Here is a 12,021-nt window from a genome sequence, read left to right on the forward strand (position 1 = left end):
GGAAGTAAGGGGCTCCCCGCCGGCGCCCCTCGGCCTTTCACACGCTGTCCTGTCACGGTAGGAGCACCCACGTCGGGTTATTTTGTGAGGTCCGTAATTTAAGGCTCACTTTCTGCGTTCTTTTTCTCACTTTAGTTTGGTATTGATTTGTAAGCCTTAGGATCGATTCAGCTTCTGTTCCTAATCAGAGTCACTTGTGGCTCTTTCTCGGCCATACATCAGTGCAGTGAAGACAGTCCGTTTCCTGGCACAGCGCAGAAGCACGTAACCCTGATGCGCAAGCGGTGCGGGCGAGCCGGGGGAGCGTTTTATTGGCTGCAGCCGGTAAACCTGTTTTCCAGAGGGCGCTCGCTTCACCATGGAAACGCTCTCCCCGTCCGGAGCGTCCGTCTGGACCACTTAAGTGGCATACACTGTCCTGTGGTCCCTGCATACAACTCTTCTGTGTCTTTGTGAGAAGGAGAAGAAAAGCATGGGCAATTTGCCTCTCTACTTACGGGTGTTCAGGGCTCTTTAGAGCCTTTTTCTTGCCTTTTCTCTTCGTCGACTTTCAAAAAGGATGTCAGAAAAGGCTGCTGGGGCTGCAGCAAGGTCCTTTGAGAGAGCAGGGGCCCCTTCGCGGAGGGTCGGGTGGAGGGAAGAGAGTTTGCAGGAGTGTGTGTCCTGGTCCAAACGTCCACTGATTTGGGCCCGAGGGATAGAAACCTCAAAGGCCTCCGGGTCGTGCCTTTTGAGCCTGTTGAGGGAGGGGGTGCAGAGGCGTCCAAAGCGTACAGTGGCCCTCAGCGTGTGGGCACCCCGACTGTTGGCGGCGGCTCTCTGCGAGGGTGGGCGGGGCTGGGGGCTCCAAGGTGACCGGCGCTCTGTGCTGTGCTCTGTCCCGCAGTGGATGTGGCCTCGGCGCTGCCTTTGCCAGTGGCCCCCCCGGCGGTGCCCATGGACCTGCGCCTGGACCACCAGTTTCCGCTGCCCGCGACGGAGCCCGGCATCCGGGAGCAGCAGCTGCAGCAGGAGCTCCTGGCCCTCAAGCAGAAGCAGCAGCTCCAGAGGCAGATCCTCATCGCCGAGTTCCAGAGGCAGCACGAGCAGCTGTCCCGGCAGCACGAAGCCCAGCTCCATGAGCACATCAAAGTAAGTCGCCTGCCATCCGCCCCCGGGAGCCCTCAGAGCCCGCGCGCTCTTTGTGGCCCCGTGGTTCCCGTGCTAATGAGGACCGTCCCTGATAACCAGCGGTAGCGCTGAGATTGACACACAGCCCTATTCCTTGCTGTGCAGTTAATACCTGCGTGTCCAGCGCTTGGGCACTGGTTGAGTAAATTGGGGCAGATGTGGCCAATGGCGGGAACAGCACTTAAAGTCAGGCTGTGGAAGCTTAAATTAGGGGAGGTGCTTATCATCTGACTTCATCCACAAAGATAAGGTGTGTCCGTAAATAGCAACATTACCGGCAAGAAGAAACACCTGTGTTTGCCAATCATCTTTATTTTCTTCTTGGGACTCGTCTGTCCACTCTTCATTTTTCCCACTGACTCTTTATGATTTGAAAAAGATATTAATATTTACTTCTAATTTAAATGGAATAAGAAGAAAACTAACATAGGTTGTTTTTGGCACATACTCTCTGCATGTATTTAATCTGATCTCAGACTTCAAAAGTCAACCTGTTAGAAAGAAACACGCATTAGTGATGCATAGAGAAGTCACGTCATGTGGTTGAGGGACCAGTTATGACATCTGTGATCATAACGCATGCTCACTGTACTTGGGAACGTGGAGAGCAGTGCTGTCCAATAGAGATGTGTATATACTAAAATTATATAGGTAATTTTACATTTTCCATAGCCACCTTGAAACAGCCAAAGAAACCAGCTTGTGTAAGTTACTTATTGCTATGTAACCAATCACCCAAAAGCTCTGAGCTGGGTAAAATAACCAACGTGAACTAGCTGATGGCTTCCGGGCGTCAGGAATCCAGGAGCAGCCTCACTGCTGGCTGTGCCTCAGGGTCTCTCGTGAGGTGCTGCTGAGCTGCCAGTCAGGGCTGTGGGCTCATCTGAGGGCTGGGTGGGGCTGCAGGACCCACTTCCCAGCTGACTCCCGTGGTTGTGGGCCGGAGGCCTCAGGTCCTCCTCACGTGGGCCTCTAACAGCAGCTTCCCCAAAGTGGACACCCAAGATCCAGGTGACCAAGAAGGCGGCCTCGGTGTCTTCCGGCCAAATCTTGGAAGTGACAGCCCCCAACCCTGCTCCCTTATTCTACTGTCATACGACCAGCCCTCCCAGGAGGGGCCCAGACAAGGGGTGAGTACCAGGAGGCAGGGATCTCTGGGGTCACTGGGAACCTGGCTGCACAGGTAAACTAACTTTAATGTATTCTATTTAACCTCATATTTCTAAAATATTATTTCAACCTGTGATCCATATAAATGGTTTCGTTCACGCTAAGTCTTAGTGAACCGTCGCAGACAAGACACGTGGAGCACATCTCCGTTTGGACCAGCTGCATTGCAGCCACATGTGATTAGTGGCTACTGGATTGGACAGCAGGGATCTGGAGAATTAAAAGCCCACATGCTTCTGAGATGCCCTTTCCATGGAGACCAACACCACCTACGGCGGGACGTCGCCGAGGCCGGCCTCGGCTTCCTCGTTAGCCTGCGCCCGGTGCCGTGCAGAGTAGCCGCGCACTGTCTGTTTCTGCCTCTGGCCAGCTGACAGCTGCACCCGAGGCCGTGGGTCTTGGCAGTTTTGTTGCTGCCACTGCTGCCTTTTGCCCTGACCCCGTGGGGCTTCTGAGGTTGGCAGTGGACAAACCAAGGAGAGAACACTGTCCAGAGCTGCTGGAAGTCCAGGCCTCATGGCTTTGCTTGTAGCGTTCTGAGCCAGTGAGTCCTCCTGCCTGAGAGGTCACCTGTCTCCGTGGAGACGCCCCCGCGGCCATCGTGGTCCTTTGCTGTTTAATAAGCGCTCTAGAGTTTGGGGTGGAGTGGTCGAGGGTCCGTGGGAGCGAGCGCGATGCGCTTTGCTCCCCTGATGTGAAGCGCCGGCTCCCCCTGGCTGTTGGGAGGAGAGGGAAGCCCCGTGGGATGTGCTGTGGGATGCAGCCTGGACCTGCCGCGCCGGTGGGGAAGCCAGCGCCTTGCTCACTGCTGCTGCTCTGTGCGGTGCAGGGGAAACGGGGATGCGGCAGGGGTGGGGGTGGGGGGGCCGGGACGGGGTTGGGGCTTCCCGCTGAGGCCCCGCCCCGAGGGGTCTGGCTCTGAGCAGCGCCCGACAAGGTGCCTGCCTTTCAGTACTGACAGAAGCCCCCCACAGGCCGCCCCTTTCCTTTTGTCTTTGAAGCTGCAGCCTCACATTTCTGTGACCCCTAAAAGCAATTTAGAAGCTCATCCTTGGCTCTCTCCCGACCAGTAGCGCTGCTCGCCCACGCAGAGCGGACTTCCTCGCCTCCTCGCCAGCCGGCGTTTTGGACTTTGGCCCTCACTGCCCCGTATCTTTTTTTTTTTTTTTTTTTTTTTTTTTTTTTTGTGGTACGCGGACCTCTCACTGTTGTGGCCTCTCCCATTGCGGAGCACAGGCTCCGGACGTGTAGGCTCAGCGGCCATGGCTCACGGGCCCAGCCGCTCCGCGGCATGTGGGATCCTCCCGGACCGGGTAACGAACCCGTGTCCCCTGCATCGGCAGGCGGACTCTCAACCACTGCGCCACCAGGGAAGCCCAACTGCCCCGTATCTTGATCTCATCTCAGAAGCCTGAAGGATCACTGCAGTCTTGTGTCTTTCCGGTCCTCTCAGATACGTCCCCCTTTAATCGGGCTCCTGGTGACCAGGGGGCCCACACTGCCCTTCATCTTGGGAGGTGGAGCCCTGTGTGTGCCCCTCCCCGCCGTAGGTCACCCATCCACGTGCCTACCTGGTAGCAGGCAGCCACCCACCTCTGGCATCTGCGGGCCCGGCACGGCGCCTGGCTGAAGAAGGAACTCGGGATTTGCACTTCTCTGTTTTCACTCCCCCTCGCACCGTCGTCCTCACTCAAACAGCCCCTGATTGAGAGACTGTACCGGAAACTGGCGATGGTGGGTTTTGTGCTGACCAGGGTTAAGGAAGATGCTAGTTGCTTATGTTCTCGTGTCTGTGTTGGTTGAGTCTGTAGCTTTTACAAGACAAAAATGAGAAATTGCGACATCAGCGACCTCTCGTGTGTGAGGGGTTGCACAAATCAGCAAGAAACATTAGGATCACTGCCTGAGCCCGGTTGGTGCTTCCCCCTCAGGGTGAGACCGGGCTTCCCACTGTCCTGGGGCCTCGGCCTGCGGGGGCTTTTTCTCCCTGACCCCCAGTTTCTCTCCTCATCTGGGGTTCCAGGAGTTTGTGTCACCTCTTTGAAAAGGAACAGAATCTGCCTCCTGGGTCCTCCTGTCAGCACCTGCAGACTGTGCAGAGAGGGCTCGGAAGTCAGGGGTACCCCGACGAGCTCCCCCTGACCCACAGGCTGGGTGCTCCCAGAGATGGTGGGAGCCCCAGAGACGCAGCTCAGGAAGCATCTCAAGGTTACATGCTCTCTGCATTCTAATCGTTTGTTGTTTCTCCACTTGAAATGGAGATCATTCGTCTGAAGCCATTTAAACGATGTAACTGTATCGTCCCATCAGTCGGCTTCTGCTTTGATGATTTACGCTCTTCACAAGGTATCATATTGTTAGTGACATTTGCCAGTGGTGTTTGTCAGACGGATTTCTGGAGCACACAGTCGAATTAGTGTCATTAAATCATCAGTGAATTTGAGTAGGATTTTATAGTTAAAAAGGGAATAATTTTTAAAATGTAACTAAAATTGTTAACCCTGGGTAAAGAAGATCTTTCCTAGGGTTTCGACACTCAGTGTTGCACTTGTACTAGACGCAGTGTCTTTGTTGGTCATGGCTGATTCGGGAGCCCCGTTCCCCTTTCTGTCCTGCACAGTTAGTTTTCTTCTCCCCAGAATGGGGTCCAGGCAGCATGATCACTGAGGCCCAGGGCTGTGAGAGTAGAGAGTGTGGTGTCCGGGTGTTTATGTCAGCTGGTGTAGCCTAGGTGATCACCTGGCAAATGTATGTCAGCTGGGATAGCCCAGGTGATCACCTGGCAAATGTATGTCAGCTGGGATGGCCCAGGTGATCACCTGGCAAATGTATGTCAGCTGGGATGGCCCAGGTGATCACCTGGCAAATGTATGTCAGCTGGGATAGCCCAGGTGATCACCTGGCAAGTGTATGTCAGCTGGGATAGCCCAGGTGATCACCTGGCAAATGTATGTCAGCTGGGATAGCCCAGGTGATCACCTGGCAAATGTATGTCAGCTGGGATAGCCCAGGTGATCACCTGGCAAGTGTATGTCAGCTGGGATAGCCCAGGTGATCACCTGGCAAATGTATGTCAGCTGGGATAGCCCAGGTGATCACCTGGCAAGTGTAGCATTACCTAGATCTGCTGCTTTGGGGGTTTGTCGTGTGTCATTTTAAATTGTTTTAAAATGTTATCAAGGGAATCCCTATTTCCAGTGTTTCTAATGGAAATGTAGTACAGTGTGAACAAGCAGAAGCTGGCCCTCCCTGCTCTCCCATCTGACTCCCCAGGCCCAGGTCTCTGCCGGCTTCTGCCAGTAGAAGTTTGTAGATGGTCTGCTTCGTCCTTGCGTTAAAGATCCCATGGGGTGATTACTTCCCGCTTGCTGGAGAGACTAGGCCTTCGCCCTCCATCCCCGCCCCCCCCCACGCACACACTGCCGCCCTCCATCCCCGCCCCCCCCCCCCCCACATACACTGCCGCTTTTCGGATGCTTCACATACTGAGACCAGCCTTCTGATTAAAGGACCATCAGGGGCTCCATTCCTGTGTCTGTGTGGGTGCCTGTTGCCGACACACACCGTGCCATGGCTTCATGACCTCTGATACAGCTCTTAGCTTTCCCTGGAGTTAGCGATTTCCTCCCTTCCTATTGGCTGAGCTCCCTATGTTCCAGTGCAAATCCAGTCCCACAGTTTGAGAAACCTGTAAGCTCTTCTCACTGTGGGCAAACGCTGGTGATCATGGCTACAGTTTCAGTCTTGTACTGCAGACTGTCTTTAAGTATAATGATGTAGTAACATGATTTTTGCATTTCAAAGTATCTGAAATATGAATCTGTTATACCTCTAGATCAGGATCAATGGTTTAAATATTTGCTTTTTGCAAAAAGGAAAACAATTACAGCATATAAGCCAGCACAAAGCCCTTCCTGCTTGAGTGGTGATGGCCACTGTTTTATAAGACCACAAAGAATCTGTTACATGAGTGTCTCAGTCAGCTTTGGCTGCATAACAAACTACCCCAAATATAGTGCTTACTACAGTAGCCTCACTTCCAGTCTGGTGCTTGGCAGCTGGATTATGTGCTGCTTTCTGAGTTCCAAGCTCAGCAAGAGGGCAAGAGTGGTTTAAGCCTCCGTAAGTCATGGATGCTCTTGCCTCGCTGGCCAAGGCAAGTCTGAAGGCCAGGGTGAGAGCTCGTATGGGAATACACCCAGAGGAATAGATATTGCAGGGCTGTGACAGACGCGGCCTGGAACGCAGTCATCTTCTCCAGGAGGGATCCTCACCGTAGTCCAGGGAAGGCGGGAGAGGGCGTGGTAACAGTGATTCTGACAAGAGTCGGGTGCACATGAGGAGGGCTCGGGTAGGGGGACAGTGAGAAGTCGGGGTGCACCGTGAAGAGAGGAGGAAGGGGACAGGGCTGGGGGTCTGCACGCTGGGAGCCCTCTGTGCAAGCCAGAATCCCTTGGCCACCTTCTGAAGGTTCTGGGTTCGGGCATGCCGCCCCTTGACCTCCGTCCACGGCAGTGATGTTTCCATAAATGTGGTTTTTTGCTGTTTGGTAAATACTGACAATTTTGTATTGGGAATGTATCGAGTATTCCATTTCACTGATGGAGACGTGGTGAGCACTTCGGAGTAGAACGCGACGCTGACCGTGCCGTCTGGGCTGTGCCTCTGGGGTGCTGCCGGCTCTCATCTCCAGAGTTCTGATGACAAACCTGCTCTCCAGTCCTTCCTGCAGGCTTTGTTCCTGTGAATCCATGTCTCCTAAAAAGCGCCGTTCCTCTTCGTGGTTCCGGGAGGAGTGGGAGTGAATGGCTGTGTCCACTCAGCCACGCTCACCCACACGTCTGACCTCCTCATTAACCGTTTGCTCACAGCGTCCTCCCCACAGATCTCCCTGGAGCCTCCTGCACCCCGGGAGGAACACCTGTGTAGGTAAACGGGAGGAGGAGGGGGAAGGTCCCGGGCCCCCGGACTCCCCAAGGCTTGTGTACCAGAGAGGAGCAGGGCCCTGCTGTTTGCGTCCCAGACAGTGTCGTTTTTTACAAGGATGTTTTCATCATGATCTCTTTCTGATCGCCACAGTCATTAACGTTAATTATCGAATAATTGCAAATCACAGGGAAGATGTGATTCCAGCGCTGTTGGCTAGGACGGCTGTTGCATTCTGTAGTGGATTCCCGTAACCTTGTATTGTGTACATTGTGCGTGTGTGTATCTGTAGTTTTATGGAATTGGGATTATACTGACATGTGGTTTTTATTTACTGTTAACATTTCCCTTTACCATTACATACACTTCAAAAGCATGATTTTAACGGTTTTATTGTAGTCTTACAATGAACCCCAATGAATTTAAATAAGTGCTAATAGTTGAAGAGTTGAACATTAAGGTCATTTCCAGTTTTTCTTCTGTTTTTAGTGTCCTCGTTCATGAATCATATGCCTTTGTCTAAACAAAACAGAAATGGTATTGCTGACCCAGGATAAGTCCTTTTCTGTGGCTTTTATTTCTTGCCATGTTTCTTTCCAAAAGCTACACCAGGTCCTGGGTATGCCTGTGTCTCTGTCTGCCTGTCTCTCTCTGTCTCTCACACACACACCCCCCTTGCTTACTCCGAGAGCGGAATAGTAAAGCAGCAGTAACCATGCAGCCAGCACTCGCTGACCTGTCCTAGGTGGTAGCTGCCTCTGCGGGGCGCTGCAGGGCACCCTCCCTCCCACCCACAGCCTGCTGCGCGGGTCGCTACCCGCCCCCGCCTTTTCCCTCTTCCACGGTCCGCACCCAGCGGGCTGGCCGATCAGTGACTGCCCTCCCAGAGGAGAGGGGCCAGGGCTGACCCCGCAGTCTGATGCATTCGTGGAACTTGTTCTATTTTGATTCTGTCTGCATTTCTTCTACCAATTATCGTTTTCTTTGCTGTTTTTCTGTTGCAGTGCTTGCCTTTTTCTCATCAGTGTATGAGTGTTCTTTATAAACTGGCGTTATTTCAACGTCCATTATATTTTGTCCGTTATCTGCTTGGCCTCGCCTCCTTCACAAAGCAAAGTAGTTTTCTAAACGATGTAAAAAATGCCAGCTCTGTCCCATAATCAGCACGTGTTTATCTGGCCGAGTCTGCCTCCGGCCCCCTCTGTTCCTCGTACCGGCCCCACCCTGTGTCAGCAGGAGCCTGTGCTGGTGTTTCAGGATCCGGCCGTGCACGTCTCCACTCCCCACACATTTGTTCTTCATTTTTAATTCCCTCGGCTTGTCTCCGGGTGAGCTTTCATTTTTCCAGGTGAGCATCAGAACCCTTTCTCATAACGTCCCCCAGAGTTGCTCTGGAAGCTTAATTGAAGTTGCCGCAAGTTAATAAATCAGCAGGACATGTACTAGTAACTTTCTACTGTTAACTGTCTAATCCGGGAATGTGGAATTACCACCTGTGATTTGAAGCTTCTTCTGTCCTTACGAAAAGTCTTGTCTTATTTGCTTCATATAAGGGCTGTAGATTTTATATTTAATTATTCTTGGGTATTTTATATATTTTCTCCTGTTATGAACAGAATGTTTCTTCATTTTATTCTCTACTTGGTCACTGTCCGTGTAGAGCCCTTGGTTTCATTATTATTTGTTAGCCAACCAATGTCTAGAATTTTCTTCTTAGTCCTAAGTAATTTGTAATTGGTTATTTCATGTTCTCTAAGTAGACAGTAATGTCATCTGCAAATTATAATTGTTTCCTCCCTTTTTGTTTCCATGCATTGACCAAAACTTCTGTAACCATGTTGGGATCTTGGAAAGCTGTCTGTGACAGCACGTGCGCCAGGGGCCCTGCCCACGCCATGGACTGCGGTTGTGTGGCTGAGGCTGGACCCTGGGTGAGGGCTTGCAGGAGAGCTAGGCAAAGCCGGGCCTCTGCTCCCTGTGCTGGGGTCTCCCTTGGGTTGCATGGTAGGCGCCCTCTCCAGGCCTGTAACCACTTTCCTGTGGTGTGAGATCAGGCAGCCGCACTCCGGGGCAGGTGACTCCCCCAGGGACAAAAGGCCTTTCCTGGGTCCTGTGTGGAGAGACCTGGCCTTTTTCTCCTAGAAGAGGTTGTTGGCAGGGTCGGCGCTGGATACAGTTTAATCACCACCTGAGCTGTTTTGTAGTTTTCTAGGGCTCAGCGGGTTCTGGTCATTTTCATCGCAGGTGAGTTTGCCCGTTCCCTTTGCCGACGCAGGCTGCTCCCTCCTGGGGCCGTCAGGTAGGACGCGGGGAGCGTGGAGGAGAACCAGGCTCCGCCTTCGTCCCCAGCGGCCGTCCAGGGACCCCGAGGGCCCGGGGCACACACACGGGGACCTTGCTCATCCTCAGTCTCAGGGCTGTGGTCCTCCTGACCCGACGGAGCCAGAGAGAAGTGGCTGCTCGTTTTTTTCCTTTTCTTTATGGAAAATACTTAGTTTTTCCCTTACTCAGTTTTTTCATTGTGGTAAAATTCATATAACATAAAGCTCATCACTTGACCATTTTAAAGTGTACAATTCAGTGACATTTAGCACGTTTGCAATATGGTACAACCGTCACCGCTGTCTGGTTCCAAACCATCCTCATCACCCCGTGAAGGACCCCTGCGCCGGGCGGGGTTTTAGACGGGTCCATCCTGCCGGCACCAGGAGCCCGTGGGTCCACGGGCTGTGAGTGGGCGAGGAGCTGGGGGTGCTCCTGGCGTGGATGCCACCCCCGCTGCGGCTCCGAAGCAGACAGAGTCCAGAGTCGGGGCTGAATCCTGTGACCCTGGCGCTGCAGCCTCCCCGTCCGCACTGCACGGCGGGAACCTGTCCTGACACGTCTGTCCCAGGTGCCATCCTGGGAGACGGAGGCTCATCTCCCACAGTTCCTGCTTGTGGACCAGACCGCAGGCCCCGTCCTTCGGGCAGGTCTCCTCAGAATAAATCGCTTCAGATGAAAACGCCTGTGTGCACATTACACATTCTAAAGCGTCTCACCGGGCCGCCCTCCAGAAGAGTTCCTGCTCCTTCCAAAGCTGTGTTCAGCCTGGATGTCCCTTTCCCAGGTCTCGCAGGGTATTTCCAGTCTAATGGGCAAAAACTAAAAACGATTTCTACTCTTTTATTTGCATGTCCTTTTTTACTAGTGAGGCTGAATTTTTATACATGTGTGTGTGTGTGTGTGTGTGTGTAAAGTCTGTCGGTGTGATTTGTGCCATCTCCATGGACAGGAGAGAGCTCTAAGAGCTATTTAGTTGAGCATGTGACTCTTTTCCTTGAAGGGAAAGGGATAACATTGAAAGGAACCTGGTTTTATGGCCCTGGGAGCCAGGCCATCATGTTTACTCTCTTTATTACCTGTCCCAGGTAGCTGGAGAGATGTTACCTGGGGCCCCGGCTTCCGGGTCACCTGAGGCAACTTTTAATGAGCCTGCAGGACGCACTTAGGTTGCCATAAGCCTGGTACCTGGGAAAGCGCGTGGCAGCCAGAAGCCCTGCGTCATCCCTGAGCCCGTCTGTGCCTAATTAACGGGCTTACGGCAGGAATTGCTCATAAACCCGGCACTCTGGGTTTCTAGGAAGTTGTTTACGGGCAGGTGGATGGCCTTGTTTGACCTGCTGCCCCAGGGGGCATTGATGGCCACTCGGGCTGCCACGCTGGGCCCGGCTTTTCCTTTGCCACCAAGCATTCGTGGCACACGAGAGTGCCGTGCTTTGTAAGGCGTCCTGCTCACCTTTGACAGTGCCCTCTGTGCTGTAGGCTGCCTGCAGTTGTAGAAGAGAAGGGTCGTTTTGTGTATTTCCAAAGGTGGCAGCTGCAGAAGTTTGTTCTACAAAGAAAACCGTCTCTTGCGTTGGCTTGCAACATGGTTTTTATCTCATTCCTCCTCACTGGCTCTTGCTGATAAATACACTGGCTTTGATCTGGCCCAGTACCCTCACGGGCTCGCTCAGACCTGCTCTCTGCAGAGAGAAGACGGAGTCAGACACAGCCTGAGTGTTCAGTCAGCCCTGAGCCGCCACAGGAAGTGTGTCCCGGTGGTGGTGAGCCCATGGAGGGAAGGAGCCAGGATGCCCTGCGGACGGAGGGGACCCGCCACTGGTCTCAAGGGGATGCAGCTTCCAAGACACCCCACCTGGGAGGAAAACGCGTGTCACATGAATGGAGACTGGGTGGTGAGGGCGGAGGAAGGGGAGGCCGGCCAGGCTCTCCCTTGACCACTTTCACCCATCACTTCTCCCCTCCCCCCAGCGCACACGGCGATGTCCAGTCCGCAGCTTCCGCAGAGTCCAGAGTGCCGGGTGTCTGTGATGCCGGCCTTCCTCTTGCTGACCGGCATGTTGATGGCTGGCCTTTTTGTCTTTGCGGCATTTGAGTATCCAGATTTGGGTGGGAACGTGAATGACCCATCCAGGGGACCTTCTGATAAGGCTGGTGTGCCATGAGGCCAGAGAGAAGAGGGGTTCTGACTGCACTGAAGTGAGAGTGCCTCTTCGAGCTGAGCCAGGAGTCCAGTGAGATAAAGATGGACATGGGTCCGTTCTGAGGATCCCATAGGGAAGAATGGTTTAGTCGCAAATGGTCCCTAGAAACCGTGGCCAGGTAGCACGTGAGCACCCAGGAGAGGATGCTCTCTATCAGAAGGGACCTCCGAGGGTCGGCGGGTCTGCCCTGCACTCCCCTCAGATCGTGGGCCACGTGATGCCTTCG

General features: G+C 53.4%; 1 protein-coding gene across 3 annotated transcripts in view; it reads left to right on the plus strand.

The window, feature by feature from the left end:
* The window catches only part of HDAC4 (histone deacetylase 4), a 241,325-nt gene that overhangs the window by 130,135 nt on the left and 99,169 nt on the right, over positions 1-12,021 (plus strand). For all 3 annotated transcript variants that reach the window (XM_082658828.1, XM_082658829.1, XM_082658830.1), the window contains one exon: positions 887-1,131. In XM_082658828.1, coding sequence (XP_082514954.1) covers positions 887-1,131 — 245 coding nt within the window. The remainder of the gene's footprint in view (positions 1-886; positions 1,132-12,021) is intronic.

This window comes from Grampus griseus (assembly GCF_964374135.1).
Source record: "Grampus griseus genome assembly, chromosome: 7".
Lineage (NCBI taxonomy): Eukaryota > Metazoa > Chordata > Mammalia > Artiodactyla > Delphinidae > Grampus > Grampus griseus.